Source organism: Microcaecilia unicolor, chromosome 12, assembly GCF_901765095.1.
Source record: "Microcaecilia unicolor chromosome 12, aMicUni1.1, whole genome shotgun sequence".
Classification (NCBI taxonomy): Eukaryota; Metazoa; Chordata; class Amphibia; order Gymnophiona; family Siphonopidae; genus Microcaecilia; species Microcaecilia unicolor.
The window spans coordinates 29769185-29793437 of record NC_044042.1 but is presented as its reverse complement, the minus strand read 5'-3'; the positions used below and the strand labels follow the sequence as shown (position 1 = coordinate 29793437).

Sequence of the window (24253 nt, the reverse complement as noted above, 5' to 3'; positions counted from 1 at the left end):
CTTTCGTAGTGGAATGGTAGGGAAGAAAGTACTGGCACAGCTAGGTGTATTTGTATCAGTATCTGTGCTTATTACGCCACAGATGTAATAAATTCACTGCAACCATGCAGTTATAAGTACAATTAAGTTCTATGAATGATTTTAATTACTAATTAATCTCGGCTGTCTCTCCCCATTTCAATCATTCCACTCCCTGTTCCTTGAAGGTAAGAGTTTTTACCTCCGCATTTGGCAGTGGTCCTGAGTTTTGCCCTGGCTCCTCCTCTTGCCCTAGATCTGCAGTGGCCCAGATCTAGAGCTTGTGCATGCCAAATCCTAAACAGATGAAGTTGTTATCCTAAATACAACATTCAGGGGTGTGAGCACCGTGCTCAGAGACTCCTCTCATTGTTCTCCAGCCCACAGTACTGGTTTTGGAAGAGGAACAGGAGGGGTGAGAGACAGTGCGTTGGTGGATGAATGGAGGTTGTTGTTCCTGTTCCAAGCATGTTCTAGTTCTGTTCTTACGCACGTACCCAGCCTTAGTCTGAGGGCTGGCTTCACCATCAGGCAGACCAGGCAGTGGCCACAGATGACAGTTTTTTAGGGGGAGGCAGAGAGTAGCTGCAGTCAAACCAAAATAAGTCTTGACTGTCATATTCACTGAAAGAAGCATCATTGTGTACAGGGAGGGTGGACAGTTTTCAAATAGCTCGTTTTGCCAGGTACTTAGCGCATAATTCCAACTGTACATTTTTACAGGATTGCACTAGGAGACATGGTGTTGGGTAATCATGGTTGTTGAGTTTAATTGTCAGAATCTTTTGGGGGAGAGGTACCAGTGGCCTGAAAGTTCATGAGGGGCAGGACAAGACTGAAGGTTCACTTTGGGTGCTTAACAACCTTCATTTTCTGAAATTTTAATTTTGCTTGTGCAGATGCTCCAACAACTTAATTTTCACTATCTAATCCCACTTCTTCCTGTCAGGATCTAGAAATACAACAGATAATGGATCTCTCCAGTAGCACCTCTTCCAAGCGAGCCAGATCAGTCACTGTCAGAGAAGTGATGCTGGGTTTGATGGACCATTTCTTATGTTCTTATGAATGGAGAGATCCCGTGCAATGCAGACTGCACAAGCCCTGAACATAGACTTCCCCTGAAGTGCACAGTGTGGTCAATCACCACATCCAGGCTGTGGCCTCTGACCCTTCCAGTCAGTAAACCACAGTAACATTAACTACCAATAATTTATTCTACTTAATTATTTACTTTGGCTGCACCACCCTGTTCTCAGATCTCCATCCTAGGTCCCTTCCCAGGCCAGCTGCTTGCTAAGCTTGCAGACTGTATAACAGGTTCCTCCCTGGGGCCGGGTTACTATTGTTTGTCCTCAGGGATCTGATCAAACTTTTCGCTGCTGAATTTTGTACAGTACTTAGTTTCTCCACACCCTCTTAGACCTGGAAACAGAACATCCTCTAACCTGTGCCTGATGAACATTTCTTGCAGGACTGTCACAATACTATTTGTTTATTGATTGATTGATTGATTGATTGATTGAGTCCACAAGAAATCCAGCTTTCTACTTCCTCACCCCTGCGTTGTGGAATTCGCTACCACAGCAAATTTGTTTTGAAAAATCATACCTTTCCTTCCGGGCCTTGCTAAAAATCATTTTTTTTTCGACTTGCATGATGCAGCAATATTTTTCTCCTTTCATTCCTGAATTGGAAGACTTGCAATTTGCTGAAAGTTTTTGTTTTGGTTGGACAATGTATTGTTGATTGTATGAAGAGTTTTTTTTTTTAGGATTTTTATGTTTTATATTTTTTATTTAATACCCAAAGTAAACTGTTTTGATTTGCACTGGCAAGAATTGACGGTGTAGTAAAATACAACAAAAGATAAACGATATATACTACATTATCTCAAGCAGGCTCTGGTGTATATTACATGAGCACCTCGCTGTCCAGCAGTGCTGCACAAGTGACTTTCCCTGCTGTGCACATTCCCATGTGCATTGAATTTAGTTATTTATTGCACTTTTGAGATACCGCAAAGTGCCTTAAGAGGCTTCTATGTGGTTTGCAACCACTAAAAAAAAGTTGGGGGGAAGTAGATGGCGTAAATCAGAAAAGAAAGAGGGGGAAGGGAGAAAAAAAAAAGAGGTTGAGGTGGGTGCCCTGGTAATCGCTCAGCAGAAAATCCACAGTTTTGAGAATTTTCTTGAACATATAAGCAGAAGTTGGTTCTTGATGTACAGAGAGAGTGAATTCCAGAGCCCGGGGCCAAGGTAACTAAATGCAGTTTCACGGGAGATGGGAGGAGAAGGATGTTGTTATCAGCCAAGCGGAGGCCACAGGATGAGGTGTAGGGGATAAGAAGATCGTTGAGATAGGAGGGGGCTAATAAAAAGGATCTTAAATTTGATACATGCGGAGACTGTGAGCCAGTATTCGGAGCAGAACAGAGATGTAACATGATCAGAGCGATGATAGTGCTGGGCAGACTTATACGGTTTGTGCCCTGAAGAGCACAGGTACAAATCAAAGTAGGGTATACATAAACAGTAGCACATATGAGTTATCTTGTTGGGCAGACTGGATGGACCGTGCAGGTCTTTTTCTGCCGTCATCTACTATGTTACTATGTTAAGCATTTGAGCCTTAACCTGTGTTTTTATATTGTATTTCACTCTGCAACCTGTGAGTTATTTGAGAGAGGCTCATATGTTCATATCCGTGTGTGTAGGAACACTGCTTAATGATATTGTTAGCCCATGTTGCATATGCTTTAGCTTCCTTTGTTTGTGCTGAGTGGCAGGACCCCCTCGGCTCGTTGGAGAGAGACCTGGCCCTTCAGCTGCAGATTGTGGAGGCTGCACATCGCTTGTACCGTGAGGAGAATCTCACCAAACAGATCCGCAAGCACAGGAAGACCGCCCTGATAAAGGAGGAGAAGAAGCTGAAGGAGTTGGAAAACAGCGTTAATGAACATCGGAAGATGGTTGGTCAGAGACCTCTCCACAGCACAGGCACACCTATCATAGAAGGTAAGGACAGAGGCACTCAAACTCGTAGAATATGGGCACACCTATCAGAAAGTAAGCACAGAGAGACTCGAGAATACGGACACACCTCTCAGAGAGAGTAAGAATAGAGGGATTCAGACCCTTATAGAATACAGACTCAAACCCTTATAGAATACAGACACACCTGTCAGAGAGAGTAAGGATATAAGTACATAAGTAATGCCATACTGGGAAAAGACCAAGGGTCCATCGAGCCCAGCATCTTGTCCACGACAGCTGCCAATCCAGGCCAAGGGCACCTGGCAAGCTTCCCAAACGTACAAACATTCTATACATGTTATTCCTGGAATTTTGGATTTTTCCAAGTCCGTTTAGTAGCGGTTTATGGACTTGTCCTTTAAGAAACCGTCCAACCCCTTTTTAAACTCTGCTAAGCTAACCGCCTTCACCACATTTTCCGGCAATGAATTCCAGAGTTTAATTACACGTTGGGTGAAGAAAACTTTTCTCCGATTTGTTTTAAATTTACTACACTGTAGTTTCATCGCATGCCCCCTAGTCCTAGTATTTTTGGAAAGCATGAACAGACGCTTCACATCCACCTGTTCCACTCCACTCATTATTTTATATACCTCTATCATGTCTCCCCTCAGCCGTCTCTTCTCCAAGCTGTATAGCCCTAGCCTCCTTAGTCTTTCTTCATAGGGAAGTCGTCCCATCCCCGCTATCATTTTAGTCGCCCTTCGCTGCACCTTTTCCAATTCTACTATATCTTTCTTGAGATGCGGCGACCAGAATTGAACACAATACTCAAGGTGCGGTCGCACCATGGAGCGATACAACGGCATTATAACATCCTCACACCTGTTTTCCATACCTTTCCTAATAATACCCAACATTCTATTCGCTTTCCTAGCCGCAGCAGCACACTGAGCAGAAGGTTTCAGTGTGTTATCGACGACGACACCCAGATCCCTTTCTTGGTCCGTAACTCCTAACGTGGAACCTTGCATGACGTAGCTATAATTCGGGTTCTTTTTTCCCACATGCATCACCTTGCACTTGCTCACATTAAACGTCATCTGCCATTTAGCCGCCCAGTCTCGTAAGGTCCTCTTGTAATTTTTCACAATCCTGTCGCGAGTTAACGACTTTGAATAACTTTGTGTCATCAGCAAATTTAATTACCTCGCTAGTTACTCCCATCTCTAAATCATTTATAAATATATTAAAAAGCAGCGGTCCTAGCACAGACCCCTGAGGAACCCCACTAACTACCCTTCTCCATTGTGAATACTGCCCATAGAGGGACTCAAACTGTCATAAAATATGGACAGAGAGAGTAAGGATAGAGAGACTCGGGCACTTCTCTCATAGAAAGTTAGGAGCTGGCAGGCATCTTGTTAGTGGAGGAGCAGTTAATCATAATCGGAGAGCATCTCCTGGACAGATTGTAGTGTGTAACTTGATTTTTTTTTTTTTTTAATTCATGTATATTCTGGATTTTCAAAAACTATACAATACATTTTGTTCAAGGCAGACCACAATTTTCTCAAAAAAGAAAAACCAAAGAAACCAACAATTCCTTTCCACTTGGGTTGTGGAACCTTTATTTCCCTTGTGACATCCCTGTTATACTGCTCAGAGATGAGGCCTTTAGCTCACTCACACGCTGACCCTGTCAGGGCAGCACTGGGGGGATTCCTATAATTGCTGTTGGTGTCAACTGTTTGGGGGCAATGGGTGATCTCAAACTGTTGGCTGCTATGACAAAGATGCCAAGTTACCCAGTTCCAGGCTGGAGATTTTTGGGCAGTCCTGGATTTATAACTACCATATTCTGGTGCATTATGGGACTTATAGCACTAATTTCAGTGGGTGGTTTCATGCATTACAAATCCCACACTTCTTTGGGATGTTAAGTTCAAAACCAGGATGGGCCAAAAACTTGGCTTCTCTGTTATGATTTGATCATTTTTCCTAATCTGTTTTTTTTTTTGTTTGTTTTTTTAAGAATTAAACACCTCTGATGACAGTTCCCTCTCAGACTCTGCCATACTGGATGAAGGTATGTTTTCCCATTGTATATTAATTTTTAAGTATTTATTGTGCATAAACATTTTTAGTTAGGGATCGGTCGTCTTCACAGGCCTTGGGAGGATGGAAGATTGGAAGTCTAGCTAGTGTTCAGTAGTGACACCTAGTGGCTAGACTCGGGGCACACAGTTGTAAGGTTCCACAGGGAGCCCTAAGATTTGGCCAAGGGCTGTCATTTGCAGTGACCAAGCTAAATGAATTTGAGGCATTGCGAACGGTAAATGTTGAGACCTGAACTGCTGTATTTCTTTAGCTGTGTCTGAAGTCGTTAAATTCCAGGTTATCACGATCAAGCTGCCCCTTCTGGCATCAATGCATTTGTTATCTTGCCTTTCTTGGAGTCTCTGGACCTACAAATCCATAGATACAGTGTGGAAAATCCAGCTGAGGTATTGGCCCAGCCCAGGGTAGCTCAGGTACTGACCCTTTCTTGGCTGAGGTATGGGTTCAGCTCAGCCAAAAGGGAATTCAATTAGGCCAGCCCAAGAAAACAGAAGTACTGGTCCTGTCCAGGTCAATACAGAGAGAATGGATACTGGCTCTGCCCTGCTCAGGTATTCGTTCAGCTCAGCACTGCCCTGCCCTGCCCTGCCCAGAGACCTAAGGTACTAGCACCTAAGGTACTAGCCTTGCCTGGGCTAGCCCAGGGAACTGATGCCCTGGCCTGGCCTGCCCAAGCCTAGGGAGTTAACATAATATACTGACCTGGCCCAGCTAATGATTTTTGGAGGAGCAAAAGCTGATGTAGATCTGTGAAAATCCAGCAAGAACACCTTTCAAAATGTTCATGGGGTAGGAAACGTAAAGAAAGGGAGAATGAAGCTATCGCCAACTCAGATGTGACTCTAACCTTAATGTCAAATTCCCTTCCACAGAGTCCCCATGCATACCTCCTACCCACCCCCATCCTCCCACCCTGTCAGACTGTCATAGTAATGCTTGAATGTTTTCACTTATATACACTGTCAGCTAGCACATTTGCTTATTTCCGATCTGACGAAGAAGGGCAACCTTCGAAAGCTAATCAAGAAATGTATTAAGTTATGTCCAATAAAAAAGGTATCATCTTATTTTCTTTTCCATGTTTTATTTTGTTTGATTTCTATTGATAACCTTCCGCAGAGGAAACCCAGACACATCTCCCTACAGAGCCCTCGGGAACAGCCCAGTCTCATGAGTTTCCCATATGCCTGACCCAGTCTAACGCCTCCCAGAATCTGGAAGGACGGCAGCTCATCGGCCATGGAGCCAGTGACACAGAGCCGTCACCTATCCAGAACAGTCCTTGGAGGGAGTCCAGCCTAGACCAGCCCTATGAGAGACCTAAGAAACTGTTATCCAACAGCCAGACCAGGTAAACATCCATGCACATGTGTACATACACAGCCACACAATCTCAACTGCATGCTGTAATCTCAGATATGAACACCAGTCTTAAAATATGCATCCATTTTTCATTTTAAAAGAAAGCCATTTACAGTCCAGAAATGTAATTATTGTTTATTGGCTTCCACTGACCACATGTTAGATGCTGATACATGCTCTGTGGCAGAACAGAATGTGTGAGGGAAGCTTGCGCTGGTGTTGCCTGTGCTATACCTATTGTGGATGAACCAGCTTATTGTGCATATGAGTGTGTGTATCCCTGTTCCTGTTGAAGTAGTTCAGCATGTGTGTGTCAGGGGCATAGCCAGACCTCGGCAAGGGGGGCACATTTTAGTCCGCCCCCCCCCCCCAGCTGCTGCTGACAACCCTTCCCCACCGCCGCCGCCAGCTACCTTTGCTGGCGGAGGTCCCCAACCCCTGCCAGCTAAAGTCTTCTTCAGTGCTAGTCTCCGGCGCGTTCGCTGATCTGTGCTGTGAGTCAACTTGACGTCCTGCATGCACGTCCTGCATGTTCCTTTGCAGGACGTCAGGACAGCAAACGTGCCGGAGAGACCAGCGCTGAACAAGATTAAGGCTGGCAGCGGTTGGGGACCCTGCCAGCAAAGGTATGAGGCAGTGGGGGGGGGGGGGTCAAAGTGGCATGGTGGGGGGTCAAAAGTAGAGGGGGCCAGGGCTAAATCTGTGGGGGCCCATGCCCCAGTGGCCCCACCTAGCTACGCCCCTGGTGTGTGTATTTGTGATGCAATCCCTGCTGCATGTGCCCAGGCAGCCCAAAAATTCGTGTCTCTCTTGGATGATGCAGACACTGGAGTCCCTCTGTGACACAGCCATGTGAGAGCTCAGTAGGGCTTCTTTCACCACTGCACTAGCAGTAGTGTATGGAGTGCTGGTGACTCTCCCTCCCCCAGTTAGATTTATTGGCTGCCTCTTTTTACTCATGTCTTCTGACAAGCCTGAAAGCAACATTGCTACTGTTTGAGCTCATGGCTTTCCTTAAGGCAGAGCTTCTGAACCCAGTCCCTGGGACACATTCAGCCAGTCTGGTCTTTAGGATATCCACACTGAATATGCGTGAGGTACATTTGCATGCACTGCCTCCACTGTATGCAAATCTATCTCGTACTGATTCTTGGGGGTATCCTTAAAAACTAACTGGCCAGGTTAAGAACCCCTGCCTTAAGGGGAGAGGATGAATAGTGACAACCCCTCCAAACTCTTAGTGGAGTGAGAAGTATCTTAGTGCAATGAGCTGAGAACCATGGGAACCGGATACAATTTCCACTGCAGCTCCTTGTGACCTCGGGCAAGTCACTTAACCCTCCATTGCCCCAGGTATAAAAACATAGATTGTGAACCCACTAGGAACAGAGAAACGACCTGCACATAATTCATGCAAACTGCTTTGGTTATAGCACAGAAAGGCAGTATATCAAATCCATGATCCCATAATTGGGAGGGGTTTCTACTGCTGCGGTAGATCCTACCCCAGCAGTGTAAACTTCTACCAGTCTAGGAGCTCCATTGCAGCTGTTTCATTCTGAACACCCCACCCCTTGTAAGGTTCTCTGAGACTGTTGTGTGCTGGAGCTGTGCGTTTGTGAAGTTTGTGGAGAGTGCAGGAGTAGCCTAGTGGTTAGTGCAGCGGACTTTGATCCTGGGGAACTGGGTTCGATTCCCACTAGGTTCTCTGAGACTGTTGTGTGCTGGAGCTGTGCGTTTGTGAAGTTTGTGGAGAGTGCAGGAGTAGCCTAGTGGTTAGTGCAGCGGACTTTGATCCTGGGGAACTGGGTTCGATTCCCACTATAGCTCCTTGTGACTGTGGGCAAGTCACTTAACCCTCCGTTGCCCCGGATACAAAATAAGTACCTGAATATATATAAACCGCTTTGAATGTAGTTGCAAAAACCTCAGAAAGGCAGTATATCAAGTCCCATTTCCTTTTCCCTTTGTTGTATTGCCACCAATGGCGTATCTGTTCCCTGGTGGGGCAATGTGTGTAAGAGGTCCTTTTTTGACAAGGGTAACTTGGATAATAACCTGGACCTGTTTGTTCCCTCTTTCCTTTGCAGCAGAATGTGTTCAGTAGAATGAGATGTTTAGGATTAATTGGGAAATGTGCTTTCGCTCCCTGTGCTCTGCAGCAGTCCATTGGCAACACCCAGGACTACACCTCTCTCAAGTCCCACTGACCCACGGGCGGGGGAGAGCCCCCTCTACTCTAACATCCCCGTTGTTAAAATCACTCTGAAGAACAGTACCAGCGCACCCTCCACACCAGAGATGCCAGGGAGGAGGACACAGTGCCAGTCCTTCAGGTACAGTGTGTAACAAGCTAAGCAAGGAATGGCAGGCAAGCAGAGCGTGAGAGATATAAATGAGGAACAATAAAAAAAATTAGCTAGAGCTGTATATTTGATCTGAGACTTTTATGAAAGAGGAAGTTTATCTGTAGCTGGCATAAATGTTTGATAGCTCAACTCCATTGTTTCACACTGCTTGAGATCAGACAGATGCAGGTTTGATTTACTATTTTTTTGTGAGAAAGGATATCTGTAACATCATTTGAGATGTATAAGGAAGCGAAGGTTTCTGACCAGCTTAGAAAGAGGGACACTAGAACATCACGTGAAATGTGTGAAACAGGAATGTTCTACGCGTTCTCGGAGCCCTCACAGAGGGGGTCTCGGCCATCATACCTGTGCCTTTAACTTCAGAAAGGATGGATCACATGGAACATGCTTCAGTACATATAGAGACCAATTTTCAAAACAATCTAGTCAACCGAGGAAGACGTTAGCTGGCTAGATCACAGGATTTGAAAGTTGCCCACTTTTGAGCATTTAAATATAAAAATGCATGTTATGGGGGGTGGGTATGTACAAAAGGAGGCAATGTTCAAAACAGGGTAAGCGGGTACAAAGTTGTAGCTACTTTTCCCCCATAGATTTTGAACCAGTTCTCAAACTTTGAAAATTGCCTTGGGCAAAAGCACCCACTGAGGTTTGTATCTGCTTTGTCTGCTAATAGATTTTTCATGAAAAACGTGCATAGTTTCAAAATGTAAAACTATGTGTACTGTTGCCTTTCTTGACCTAATCTCACTCTGGAAATATCTCTCTAAAAAAAACAAAATAGGTAAAAATATATGTGTTGTTCCACAGGGCATATGTTGGCTAGTTAATTAAAAAATCTTTTACCTGTGAAGGAAGGCATTGAAAATTGCTATGTAAATTTTAAACACAAGCACATAGTATTTGCAGATATAGCAGAGGGCAAGATATATGGGTACCTATGCGCCTTTTCCATAGTTTCTTGTGCCTAGGCAGCTCAGTAAAAATGTCCCAAAATAGAGGCAGTTTTCAAACCTATTTACCTAAGAAAATGGCAACTTACCTAGGTCAACTAGCCTATCTGAAAATTGCCCTCTACTGCCTGCCGGCTTACATAGCACATGTACTTCTATCCAGGTTTTAGAAAGTCGTTGCTGTAGGGAAAATCTCAAGTATGAAGGCTATATGTCTTTCTCTGATCTAAACAGCCTGAAGATATATGGCCTTCATACTTGAGATTTTCAAATGTACATATGCTGTTTTGCCCTTTCCCTGATCACTTACACAAACAGCGGATGCAAAGTATACTGCTCTTAATTTTCACAGGGATACTACATGGGTGATTTCCCTTCCAAACTTAGCTGAAGTGCCCCTGTGCATTCCAAATAAAAAGTGGCTTGTATTATCCCTCAGAAAATGAGCCGTATAAATGTGCACAGGTATTTTTCCTGGGATAGTTTTCAAAATGAATGTGCACAGGTATTTTTCCTGGGATAGTTTTCAGAATGAAAGTGAATATATACTTCTACTTTGAAAATCCTACAAAGTTCATGAAATACTTTTCATCAATGTGGGTAGTTATTAAATTACAGCAAGGTGATTTCACAGCTGTATGCACTTAGGAGAATTTTCTGCTTTGAAAATACCCCTGGAAAATTTGTGTGTACACATTTACATCTGCCTTGTGGCGTGCATAAATTCTCAGGATTATTATATGAAATACGTGTATTTTCAAAAGTATGCATATGATTGCTAACCTGCCCCTGCTTAATCTAGGTAAAATGACACATGTACACGCACATAGCTTTACACGCATGTGCAATTTTACAAAAACCTGCAGGTCCCAAAAAACAAGTAGGCAAACAGTCCGTTAACTTTGAAAAGGAAAAATCGTAGAAGTAGACGGTAGATAAAAGAAGAATGTCTTAGTAGATTGATTAAAATTGCGCCCGACATGGCTGTTTCGCCCTACATGAGTTGTATCAGAGGCAAAACAATACCTTATGGTATATACAATGGCGTACCAAGGGGAGGGGGCGGTGGGGGCGGTCCACCCCGGGTGCACGCCACTGGGGGGGTGCCGCGGCGCTCGCCTGTCAGCTGAGTTCTCTAACTTCGCTAACTTCGCTGCAGCTCCCTCTGCCCCGGAACAGGTTACTTTCCGTTTCGGCCGGGGCAGAGGGAGCTGCAGCGAAGTTAGCGAACTCAGCTGACAGGCGGCTGTGGCACCCCCCCCCCCCAGCGGCATGCACCCGGGGGGGGTGTCATTTCGCCGGGGGGGGGCACGCTGCACCCGGGGGGGGGGGCGCATCGGCAATCCGCCCCGGGTGTCATGCTGGCTAGGATCGCCACAGGGTATATAGAAGACACTTCACCATTAGGCATGCTGCTTCAGCAGCGATCCCCCTGGTATTTGGTTCTACTGTTATACCTGATGGTCTAGTGTCTTTTAAACCAATGGCCTTGTGAGGTTTTCACTGAGCTGTTGGAGGTAGGTGGTGGGGGTGGGGGGGAGGTTCACTGTAGTGACACCTCTGTTCTTCGGTTTTTTTTCTGTATTCTTCAGTGGGTTCAGAGGGCCTCAATGCATTTTCTGTTTCTTCTCTCAGGGTTCAGAGCCCACAAGACCCTCTGGATACCCGAGGGAGGAGCGCAGTGCCACGAAGGCGTGTGACCTATTACACTGTGACAGTGCCAGACTATTGCTTCCCACAACGCATACTAAGCCAGCAGCTCTCCAATCCCACCTACCACTCCAGTTCTGAGGACAGCAATTCTGACACCTCCAGCATCTCTCAGACCACCTCCGGGGGAAACACCAGCCCTGACATGACCCCTCCACGGCCTGTGCGCCATTTGCCTACCAGATCTGCTTCCCCAGTTTTCATCAACCAGAACTTTGAGGAGTTTGAATCCTCCACTTTCCACCGTTCCCCACAAGCTCTGTTGCCACCAGGGTACTACGCCCATGTGGAACCGCTGCCCCGCAGCCACAGTCGTCCCCCACTGAAGGGCACCCGTCCTGCTCCTGCCATATACGAAGAAACGATACATGTCAGGACCCAGCAACTCCTCTGCCCCCAAGGTCGGGTTGGGCGAGTCCCTTCTCTGAAGGAAAACACTAGTAAGGGACTGAGCAAGGCCATTGTTTGTGAAGAGCTGCAGAGTTGGCACCAGCGCACACGGCTGAGGAACGCCTCACGGCCCCGTTCACTGGACCGTCAAGGTGCTATCCGCATCCGCAATACTGCTACCAGGGAGGCTCACTTAGCACGATCCATGACTCAGCGCATTCAGGTGAGAGGCCTATGACGGGGGTCTGCAACCGTCTGCAGAACTTTTGCGATTCTCAGTGCTGTGTTAGTGTAGCTAACTGGCTTACATGTAATGGATGCATCAGTCAAGGGACACCTTCATCATTCTTCTAGCTGATATCATGCTTAAATTATGGACATCAGTTAAAAATAAAAAAAGGATTCTGAGATTTTAACAGGTTTTAACATTGACTCTGTGGGAGCCTGGGGGTATTTCCAAGTGCTGTGATTCTGTAGATCTTGTCATAGGGAGAGGATCTTGGTACTGGGACTGTTTTGATACCTGAGAAGAGGGTTTTGTGGGTCTGTGGACATGTGAGGCAGTGGGAATGGAGGTCTCGGTGCTACGTCTGTGGTATTTCAAGAGGCTTCTCTTTGTGCTATGAGTGTGTATAAACCTGGAGTGAGAGTGTTCGAGGAATGTTTGAGCTGTTAAATTCTCAGAGATACGTTTAGGCTGAGGAGGAGAACAGGGCATACCCATGACATTTTTACATGTATACACATTATATTACCTCTTTTTATTCACACAAAAGAACAGATGCAAAGTATGTGACCACTTTTTATAAACCAGTATTCAAAAGATTTAGGCACCTAACTTTTTAAAAGTTAGAAGCATAGGTCTGCCAAAATAAAAATTCTCCCCGGCTGAGTTCCTAAATTGAGAAGCCTCAGTGTTTGGATCTTGCCAGCCGATGTTCAAAATCATTTAACCAGTTAAATGCCCTCAAGCTGGCTATCTGCCAATATTCAGAGGGAGATCATGGCTATCTCCTGCTGAATATCCTGGTCAGCGGCTATGTCGCACAACATGGCCAGTTAGTGCCAATATTCATTGGCCGACTGGCTACGTTTAGCTGTGAGATAGACCCGCATAATTAGCGGGGCTATCTTTGGCCACTATAAGTTAGCCGGTAAGCCGATGAATGTTGGCTTAAATGGCTATGTTTGACCCGGCCAAAAAAAACAGAAATTCAATGCCGGTGGCTAGATACGGCCCAGCTTTGAATTTCCGGGTTCATCGCCAACAGCGGGAGTTAGCCAGGCTAATTTCTGTGTTCTAAATATTGGGCCCTTGAAGTTTAAAGTTAATGTGTATTTTCAGCCCAAAGCTTAGGTGCCTAAGATTGGCTGAAATTAGGCACTTAAGAGCCTAAATTCAGGTACTAGGTGTACTAGGCCAATATTAACTTACTTCTTGCGAGTTTTCAAAGAGAAACAAGGTTGTTTCCTTTTGAAAAGTATTCTAAAGGTCACAGACTAAAAGTACCTGCACCCTTACTACTCTGTGGCATATTTGACAGTTGTACCCTGAATGTATTTGAGTTACCTGCCCTAAAGACTGTGTTTTGAATAAACTCTTGTGCTGTCCTCAGGTCCCTCAGCGGCATGTACTGAAGAGAACTCCAGAGGGGGCACCGGCGCAGTGGTATGACGTACAGGATGCGGAGATTGTCAGCCAGGTATAGAGGTGCTACACTGAAGATGCTGTGCCCTGCCGTAGCAAGAGACTAGATAGTGGTGCATGGACTCCTGGACCTAATCTTTCAGCAGACGCTGGGAGAGGACCTGCTGTCAGACTGGAAAGCGTAAAATGGGTAAACCATTCTCTGTATACTCCTGAAGATGCAAACTACCCTCCTGTCTCCTGCTGCCTTCCGCAGACCTGGGGCCTTCTCTCACCACATTCCTCCTCTTGTGAATGTCTTTATTGGGAGCGCTGTACCGTATGGGAGCGCTGTCTTTCCTCCTGTAATGTCTGCACGTTCCCTGCGGTTGAGAATGTGGAGAATAGGATACCCATAGGGACAGCTAAAGAGCACAGGTGCTCCAGTCATAGGCATCTTGTCAGTGGATGAGCACGAATCTCCCCATCTCTGTGGCTGCACAGAATGACACTAGAAAGAAAAAAACAGTTTTATGTGAATTTCTGGCTTTTCCTGGTCCTGCTCTGTATGTGCACTGCAACATTTATAATACAAGGTTAGTATCGTGGAGTCTCAAAGGCCAACACCCCAACAGGAGCCTGTATGTGTGGAGAGATGACTCGGGCATGAGAGGCAAGGTGCGAGGAGAAGGCGCACACCTTTCTCTTTAAATGAAAGCGAAGTGCTCTGCAATCCTGTTGGGATGAAAGATACTGCCTTCAGGTGATTGTAACAGGACAGTGCAGAAAACGCACACAGCCGCCACTGGAGTGGATTACCTAAGGGGACACTTTGGGCACAGTACTTAATTATTTTTCAAACTGTGGATTTATTTTTAATTGAATAAGGCCATTATAAAGCAATAGGGAAGTTAAAAAAAAAAAAAAATGTATCTGTTTTTTTAAGTATTGGGGCTCAGTCATCTTGGTTGTGATGTTTCCTTGAAAGTAAGGTTTTGAAAACCGACAAAGCTATATATCGCAGCCCCTCTTGTGTCTTGCTAAGCTTTGGGGGGTATTACTCATGCTTATAGCATACTGAATTTACCCCAGAGAGTTGCCCCCGGGTATTTCGGGTTGGTTTATCAGAGATAAGAGTATTGTGATCTGAGATGCTGAGTGCGATTGAGATTTTTGACATATTCTGTCTCTCTGATTGTAATTCTTTCTCTCTCTTTTTCTTCTGATCCCAAAATCAGTGTAAAATACAGCGAACTGGCTGATAGTGTTGGAATGTAAGAGGGTCAAGTTTGGGATTGAAAGAGACTGCAGGGATCTCAGTCTAGAGTAGGAGTGGGCAGCCATGGTCCTCGAGGGCCACAAGCCAGGACGGTATTCAAGATTTACACAACGACTATGCACGAGGTCTATTTGCATACAATGAAATCAGTGCATGCAGATCAATCTCATGCATAATGGTTGTGGTCCTCAAGGACCGTGGTTGCCCACCCCTAGTCTAGAGGGTGGAAAAGATCTTGGACTGGAATCCTCCTCATACGAAGGCTGACCTATGTAACACATGGTAATGTTTGGTACCTTCGCATACTTCCAGTGGTAAGTTGTAAAGATCCCACTCCTGCCACAATTGTACATACCTAGCCAGTTTTTCTCCATGTACATTTTTGCTGGCTTGAGCTCCAGGTCTGCAAAGATGATTTTTGATTTTTCTCCTTGTGGAAGAAATAAATTTTGTGTATTAGGAGATATATGCCTTTCCTTTTTTTATGTACTTTTTAATTTTTAATCCAGGTCAGATAATTTTGTCATATCTTTCTGACCAGTGGTGCTTCTCGAGCAGCGCTAACTTTGGCCATGCTGTCTGGAGCCTGGGGACCAAGCAGTGTCTTTCCTCTTTGTGAGATGGAGCTGCAGGCTCTCACTGTCCTTAATCCACCAACTGTGTCCATCTTTTCTGCATAGGTCCTTATGCAGGTCATCTCTAGAGCAGAGGTTCCCGATCCTGTCCTGGGGAATCCCAAACTAGTTGGGTTTTCAGGATATCCACAAAGAATATGTATATGGGAGATTTGTGAGCGTAGCCTCAATTGCATAGAAATCCTCCTCATGAATATTCATTGTGCATATCCTGAAAACCCAACTGGTTGAGGATCCCTTAGGACAGGGTGGAGACTCCTGCTGTAGAGTCACAAAATGGTACACAGCAAAGGTGAGTGTGGGGTGCTGACATGTGCTTCTACATCCCCTGTTTCTCCCAGCACATAGGAGGGTCCATGGGTAGAAAGATGAGATGGTGCTGCTTTCTCTTTGTAGAAATAATTTGTGAGTAACTAATGTTTTAGATTCTCCTTGGAGAGGGGAGACATAGTAGATTTTTCCTGCTGGCGGGGATGGGTTTGGGGGGGGGGAGAGTGGTAACATATATATATTTTTTTGACAGGGGATATGGGTTTTGCTGATCAAAATCCAAAGTGAACCCTCTGATGTATTTCTGTGACCTCTTTGAGATAGTTTCTTTGTAACGTATGCGTTGATAACTTCTGTAGTGTATTTTGACCTAGGCTGTCTTTTTTTTTTATATTAACTTATATGGAATGTGTTTTTCGGTGGTAAATGCTATGGTTGTGATGTCTATGTATGGGACCGTGTTCTGAATTCTGATTAATGTCCTTGTCTGTTTAATAAATCTTCCTTTTGTTCTGAACTCTTTGGAATCAGTCAGAAGTAGAAGAATTCTGGACTGTCTTCAGGGGTCTCTGGTAACAAAGGAGGCAGAAATGCTATACTTCACCTGAGTTGTAGCAGTCATCAGATGGTGTGGTTTAATAACAAGAGTCAAAGCAAAGAGGGATCCTGGACTGCAAAAATACCAACCTAGTTAAAACAGGGAGTGGCAGGGTGGGAAGTTCTTATGAAGAACAGTGGGCTGATCTGAAAGGAATTAACGTAAGAGCGACTGGTCTTTATGAGGGCACCCAGGGAAAAAGTGAAAAAAGTGTACTTATTGTACGCTTGTTCCATAAAGGCATCCCCAAGCAGCGTGTAGTAGTAAAAACGTGCATCCAGATTTTATTTGGTATACATTAGGTCATCAACAGATGAATATAGTGATGTAATTTCACTCTGATTTCTCACCAGAATTCCGCATTGATCCATTTTCAATGTCCATTTTTCCAAACAAATCACTACAATTTTTATATATTGAAAATTATAAACAATGTGATCCAAAATAGTTAAAATCAGGCACCCTCCTGACATGAACATGTTTCACTCTGCTGCCTCAGGGTCCAGGTTCCTGTAACCAGAATTTCAATTAATGTTCGACATTCTTGAACCTTCACTAGGAATCTAGTGAAGCTAGAGTATGCCAGAAGTTGAACTGCAGGGATAAGTGTGCTTCTTATCCCTACCCTCTTTAAGACTGAGTGCGGGATTGTATAGACCAATTTCACTCCTGAATAAGGACATTAAATTGCTAGCAAAGGTACTAGTGTACAGACTTAAATATCGTGTGCCTCACTTGATCAATACACACCAGACAGGATTTCTCATAGGGAGGAAAACAGCGGACAGCGTCAGAAGAATATTGAGCACACCCCACTTGTGGATGCTGACAAAGCATTAGATCATGTGCATTGGGGTTTTTTGATGCATGTCTTACAGGGCTAGGATCTTAACTTTATCACCTGTGAACTGGTCCTAATGCATATATAAAAGTCTTATTTGCAGACCTTTGAACTTGAGCAAGGCATAAGACCAGGGATGCCCTTTGTCACTCTTACTGTTTGCTCTGTCTTTGGAACCACTTGTGCTGAACATGAGAGCAAATTCTGCAATTCAGGTGGTAAAACACTGGAAATAGTCTATACAAGATTGAGCTGTTTTCCGATGAGACCTTATTGATGCTACTGTTCCTAGTGTGTCCCTCCCTGCATTGAAGTGATTGAAAGATAGGGGGAGCTGGCAGGACTTAATAGCAAACTTGTGAGGTATATGACTGATTAGGTGTGTGGGTCGTTTTTAATTTGATAGCTTTTTTTATTTATTTGAAAGCTCCCCATATGTCTTCTCCCCCCCCCCCCCACCACAAACAGTCACCATATTGTGTGACCCCCAAACTTGCACATAATATGGCAACTGCGCGGGGGAGACAGCTTTAACTTTGTCACATCATGCCATTTCCTGTCATAAAACCTCCTTGGAATGGGCAATCTAGTTAATCTTGCTTGGTGGGTGTTGGATGTTAACACAGGGCTGCAGGGGATGGGGTGGGGAGGTAAATTGGAAAATTTTGTTACCACTGTTTGATTTACATTGTTGGACCGCGGAAGGGGCAACATTCGTCCAGGTTGTGTTATACACTGACTTATAAATAAAGAATTAAAGAAAACTGTTCTGAGCACCTAAGTCCCTTTTAAATTCCCCCCCCCCCTCCCCCCCATGTTGGGAAAGTAAATAAATGTAAAAGAAAAGCAAGATGGTGAGGTTTTAAGATGTGGTTGAAAAGTAAAGGCAAAAAGGTTTAAGAGGTTGTTAAAAGAGGAGGCCGGAAAAAGAATATCTGATGATGAAGCAGTGGAAGAAAAGATAGCAAAGATGTTAAGACAGGTTTCAGGTATGTCAGTAAAAGGAAGAACAGAAATGGAATTGTGAAATAAAGTACTGTACTGCGGTGGGTGATGAGGAAATGCTCCATACTGAACTTTGGTTCAGTATTTATTGGAGAAAGACTGCTGATTGTTTGGGGGGGGGGGGTCGTATATGTGGTGTTGGGATCAAGGAGGTTTGATAACAGGAGAATGCATAAGCCTATCTGGCCCATTATGTGGGCTGAATTCAGTAGGCAGAGCTTGTTGCCTTGTCAATTACATTGTTTTGGGTGTACCAAGATGGCGGCAGCAACATTTGAGAGAATTAAAACCTCCTTGGGTGGAGACCAGCTTCAGCCTTGTGACATCGTGCCATCTTTAATCAAACCTCCTTGGTTGGGATAGACACCACCATTTATGGAAGAGAGAGTTTATGCGGAACTGAATACGGGCAATGTTTAGGGTCGGCTAGGAGGCATCTTATGCTAATAAGAGAGTTTGAAGAGGGTCTAATGGTTTTGCCAAAGGATCGGTTTAATAGATATTTGATAGATGGGTGGTTCTGTAAGACTGGAGAGAAGGGCAAGTGATGTCCTTGTTCATAAAAGTGGTAATAGAGAGGAGGCTGGAAACTGTATGCCACTTATTTTGGCCTTAGTGATAGAAATATTAATGGAGTCTCTACAGTAGGAAAGGATAGAGTCTAGAAAGCTGCAGATCTGAAGCAGCATTGTTTTACTAAAGGGGGATTGTGCTAAATAAATCTCAGTTTCCTTGATTGGATGACCTACTGAATAAGATCAAGGGTGTGTCCTGAATATAGTTTACTGGGATTTCAATCTGCAGTCTATGCTGTAAAGTGCATCTCTTTCTTAGAAATGGGGCTGACAGATATTCCATTATCTCATAACTAGACTATGATCTCCAAGGAGCAGGGACTGTGATTTGTGCATCTTTACAGTGCTGCAGCTGTCTGTGCTATTCAAATAATTATGATGATAAATAATAATTTAGGGCAGTACTCAACCCAGTCAGGTTACCAGGTATCTATAAGGAATATGCATGAGATTGATCTACATGCACTGCCTCTGCTGTTTGCAAATCAGTCTTATGCGTGTTCATTCTGGATATCCTGAAAACCAAAATGGGTGTGAATAGAAGAGGACTGGGTTGAAAACCACTGGTTTAGGGGGGAATGGCCATGTAGTCTTAAGAATGCAGGGACTACCACAGTCTGTACTGGATCCACCAAAATTATTGCAGCCTACAAAGATCAACTTTTCTCTACATAGTAACATAATAATGATGACAGATAAAGACCAGTACAGTCCATCCAGTTTGCCCAGCAAGATAAACTCATAGCGTAAGGTATGATGTGATACTACGCATGTATACTTGATCTTGATTTGTCCTTGCCATTTTCAGGGCACAGACTGTAGAGGTTTGCCCAGCCCTGGCTTTACTTCCCAATTACTGGTGTTGCCATCTTGTTTAGTTCCACGCCTTCTTAGACAGGATTCCTTTGTGTTTATCCCATGCATTTCTGAATTCTGTTACTGTTTTCATCTCCACCATCTCTTGGGAGAGGACTTTCCAGGTATCTACCACCCTCTTTTTGGAAAAAGTACTTCCTAACATTTTCCTGAGTCAGCCTCCTTGCAACCTCAATTCATGTCCTTTTGTACTATCACCTTCCTGTCTCTGGAAAAGGTTTGTTTGTATATTATTATTAGCATTTGTATAGCGCTACCGCTACCAGACACACGCAGCGCTGAACACCTGATACAGAGAGACAGTCCCTGCTCAATAGAGCTTACAATCTGAAAATACAGACAGACAAGACAATTAAGGGCGAGGGAAGTATTAATACCTTTCAAATACTTGAATGTCTAGGACCAGTATGTCTACACAAACTGCACTACAGCATCTGTATACTTAATATACAGATTTTTATTTATTTTTGTTACATTTGTACCCCACGCATGGCAGGCTCAATGCGGCAGGCAATGGAGGGTTAAGTGACTTGCCCAAAGTCACAAGGAGCTGCCTGTGCCGGGAATCGAACGCAGTTCCTCAGTTCCCCAGGACCAAAGTCCACCACCCTAACCACTAGGCCACTCCTCCACTCCTTAAACAAGGACAAGAATCCTGTATTCTCTGCAAGAGTCAGACTGTGAGGATTAATGCTTTCAAGCCTGAAGGGAAGTAGATAGAGGGAAAACATGATTACAGCATTCAGTTGGGGTTTTTTTTTTTTTTAAGCATTCAGCATGGGCACTGAGCTTTTAAGCATGAGTGAACATTGAACAGGCAAAGGCTGTCTGCTGTTCCTAGCACATTCCATTTCAATAATGTGCTAAGTAATTTCCCCTCACCAACTGAGGTCCATTATTTAAAAGGAATGCTGTGAAAGCCGATACTGAAATTGAATGGAAATAGTTAAGCAGTTTTTATAACACACGGGTTCAATTTGCCCACATTACTTTTGACCTCGGGGGGGAGGGGGGGAGGGGGGTAGATGGATGGGAATATCACAAAGAAAAGCAAATGTACGAGTTTATCTTGTTGGGCAGACTGGACGGACCGTACAGGTCTTTATCTGCCGTCATTTACTATGTTACTATATATGTTAAATGATTTATATGCCTAAAAAAAGTGAGGGTTGAGGTATGCAGGAGGTGGAGCCACCATCGATACTCCCTGAGCAGAGCAAATTTCAAAGTGGAGGAGTGGCCTAGAGGTTAGGGTGGTGGACTTTGGTCCTGGGGAACTGAGGAACTGAGTTCGATTCCCACTTCAGGCACAGGCTGCTCCTTGTGACTCTGGGCAAGTCACTTAACCCTCCATTGTCCCATGTAAGCCGCATTGAGCCTGCCATAAGTGGGAAAGCGCGGGGTACAAATGTAACAAAATTAAAATAGATACTATTGGAGATTCTACATGGAATGTTGCTATTCCACTAGCAACATTCCACGTAGAAGCCTGCGCGGCCACATTGGTGATCTGCAAGGGCCGACTTCTAGTGGAATGGCAACATTCCATGTAGAATCTCAAATAGTAGCAACAGTGGAGGAGTGGCCTAGTGGTTAGGGTGGTGGACTTTGGTCCTGGGGAACTGAGTTCGATTCCCACTTCAGGCACAGGCAGCTCCTTGTGACTCTGGGCAAGTCACTTAACCCTCCATTGCCCCATGTAAGCCGCATTGAGCCTGCCATGAGTGGGAAAGTGCGGGGTACAAATGTAACAAACAAAAAAAAAAGTCATTTGCACAGGTAAATAGCAATTTGTGCATTTAAGCCAAACATCTGAAAATCGCCCTCCTGGTTAAAACTCTGCATATTGCTCCACAATGCACATATAGAAGCATAGCCGGGTTTTAACGTCAGGGGGGAGTGGACTGCATGAAAAACAGGTGCCAGTGTGAGTAACCCCATCAGCGCTTTTATTGTCAGAAAGTCTGTTTGGGGGAGCAGTTCCTCCCCTTGTGCCCCCTACCTACTCTTCTGTGCATATTCTTCCTGTTCATGAATGTAACTACATTGAACTCCTACTGAAAAAGGCCTGAGCTAAATCCAAATGCAGACAGACCAATAGAGGGATAAATTCTCAAAATGTAGGGTGCCGGAACGATGCCCGTTAAGTGCAAATTCTATAACCGCAATTCTGCATGGAACTGCTGTTAAAAAATACTGGGATAAGTCCGCAGTTTCATGCCTAACTCCTAGGCACATATGGACAGATATTGCATGCTAAGCAGTTCTGCAGAGAATCCATGTACAGCTGCCAGAGAGAAGCAGGGATTTGAAACCCAAAAACCTATTCACTTCACACCCAAAAGCTTGTAAATGCAACAGAATTCCTGCACTTTTCCAAAGAGTGACTTCCACAGCTCTTAACATTTTGACAGGTATATTTTCTATGGAGTATTCAGTAAAGCAATTTTAATCTACTAAAGCAGCTTGAATAAAACTAAATAAAGTGCTGTATCTGTAAAATGTCTTGGAACTGATTTGTATTTCTTTTTGGAGGGGGATGAGGATAAAGGAAAGAGTGACCTCTAGTGGTTATTTATTACATTATTAGGTCTGGCAGAGCTGCCTTGAGATAGTGGCACCCTGAACCAACTTGCTTTGGCAGTCGGCCCCCCCCCCCAATCGCATTGATTCTGACACCCCCTCCTCACTCCCATGGGTTCGGCATCTTCCCCCCCATCCAGTCTGTCTTCCCCCCTTCTCTGTCCCCCTCCCCACAAGTTCAGCAGTGCTCCCTCACCTCTCTCACTCCCCCATGGTTCTGTCAAGTTTTTCTGCCCCAGGGTCTTCCTTCTGCCGGGTCCCTCCTCCTCTCATGCAATTTCTAATAGGGAAGCAGCAGAGGAAAGACCCAGGGGCTGGCCGAATGCAGTGTTGTGCTGCTGCTGTCACTGGCGACAACATAAACTTTACAGGATTGTGGAGAGGGTCGCCGCAGCAGCCACCCCCCCCCCCCCCCCACACACACACTCAGGCTGCAGCTGCTGCTCCTCAGTCACTTTCCTGCTCCTGTGAGATGGGTCCTGGGTTATTATGTTAACGCAAGCACCCGGGTCCCGACACAAGAGCAGAAGAGAGACAGACCATGGGAGCAGAATCTTCTGCCTGCTGCTTCTTGCTGCTGCCAGGCTGGGCCCGGAGAATCTTGCCCCCCCTTTCAGTGGCCTTGATCATGGTATGAGAGATGTGAGGGAGCTGTGCTGGATCTGTGGGGAAGGTGGGGGGGCAGGGCCGCCGAGAGACTAGGCCGGGCCAGGGGCAAGGGCGCCCCGCCTCCGCCCCCTTGCTGCTGCTCCCCCGTCACTCCCCCCGCCACTGCCACCCCCTGTAGCTCCCCCTACCGCTGCTGCCCTCTGTCACTCCCCCCGCCGCCAGGCCCCCCTTGGAGGCCCGGGCCCAGGGAATTTTGTCCCCCCTGTCCCCCCCCTCTCGGCAGCTCTGGGGGGGGGGGGAAGAAAAGGCTTAACCTGTAGACCAAGTGAGGTCAGAGGCTGGGTATTTTGGCACATTTAATCATTGGTGCCCTCAACCCAGAGCCTCACCTGGTCCAATTGAGCTGGCCCTGGGCTCTGGGTTCATTTCTGCTCAGTCGTTTGCTGATAAACTGCCAGAGAACCAGATTTTGGATTGGACTCATGACTTTTTCAGTAGTAGCTCAAGGCAAATTACATTCAGGTATAATGCGGTATTTTTCTGTCTGCAGTGGACTCACAATGTAAGCTTGTATGTAAGGCAGTGGTGGGTTAAGCAACTTGCCCAAAGTCTTTCAAGGAGTAGCGGTGGGATTTGAACCTGACTTCCTGGTTCTCAGTCCATTCTTCTAACCACTACGCCAAAGGGCAGGCAAGTTAATTTTCTGGCACAATTTTAAAAATGGGTATTTCGTGCAACTGAAATATGGGAAAAGCACCAAGAGAATTCTACTTCTAAGGCTGCCGTTCTGAACCTGAAGCCCAGAAGGATCGCAAGGTGCCCTGGCCTGTGTCATCCCCCAACAAGTTTCTAGCAATGCATTTGGTGTCCTTGCTGTTTTCTCCTGCAGTGCAGTGAACACCTGGCAACACCACCACCTTGCATATGCTGACTGGCAAGGAGCAGTGGCACATACACTAGGCCACTCCCTCCACTGTTGCTACTATTTGAGATTCTACATGGAATGTTGCTATTCCACTAGCAACATTCCATGTAGAAGTCGGCCCTTGCAGATCACCAATGTGGCCGCGCAGGCTTCTGCTTCTGTGAGTCTGATGTCCTGCACGTACGTGCAGGACGTCAGACTCACAGAAACAGAAGCCTGCGCAGCCTTCTACATGGAATGTTGCTAGTGGAATAGCAACATTCCATGTAGAATCTCCAATAGTAGCAACATTCCATGTAGAATCTCCAATAGTATCTATTTTACCCTGCGCTTTCCCACTCATGGCAGGCTCAATGCGGCTTACATGGGGCAATGGAGGGTTAAGTGACTTGCCCAGAGTCACAAGGAGCTCATTTAACAGAAGCAGGGCATAGACTGCAGGTAGGATTGAGCAGCTTCTCTCTTTCCTCCCTCATTGGACAGGGTTTCATCCCTGCCAACTCACCCAGTTCTTGGAGGAATATTTTAG

At 45.3% G+C, this 24253-nt stretch overlaps 1 protein-coding gene across 5 annotated transcripts in view; it reads left to right on the top strand.

The window, feature by feature from the left end:
- Positions 1-18144, top strand: part of INAVA (innate immunity activator) — a 73707-nt gene extending 55563 nt beyond the window's left edge. For all 5 annotated transcript variants that reach the window (XM_030220888.1, XM_030220885.1, XM_030220887.1 and 2 more), the window contains exons 5-10: positions 2807-3035; positions 5029-5082; positions 6234-6465; positions 8639-8812; positions 11437-12124; positions 13518-18144. In XM_030220888.1, the coding sequence (XP_030076748.1) occupies positions 2807-3035; positions 5029-5082; positions 6234-6465; positions 8639-8812; positions 11437-12124; positions 13518-13610 (1470 nt within the window). In that variant the 3' untranslated portion in view covers positions 13611-18144. The remainder of the gene's footprint in view (positions 1-2806; positions 3036-5028; positions 5083-6233; positions 6466-8638; positions 8813-11436; positions 12125-13517) is intronic.
- The last annotated feature ends 6109 nt before the right edge of the window (positions 18145-24253 follow it).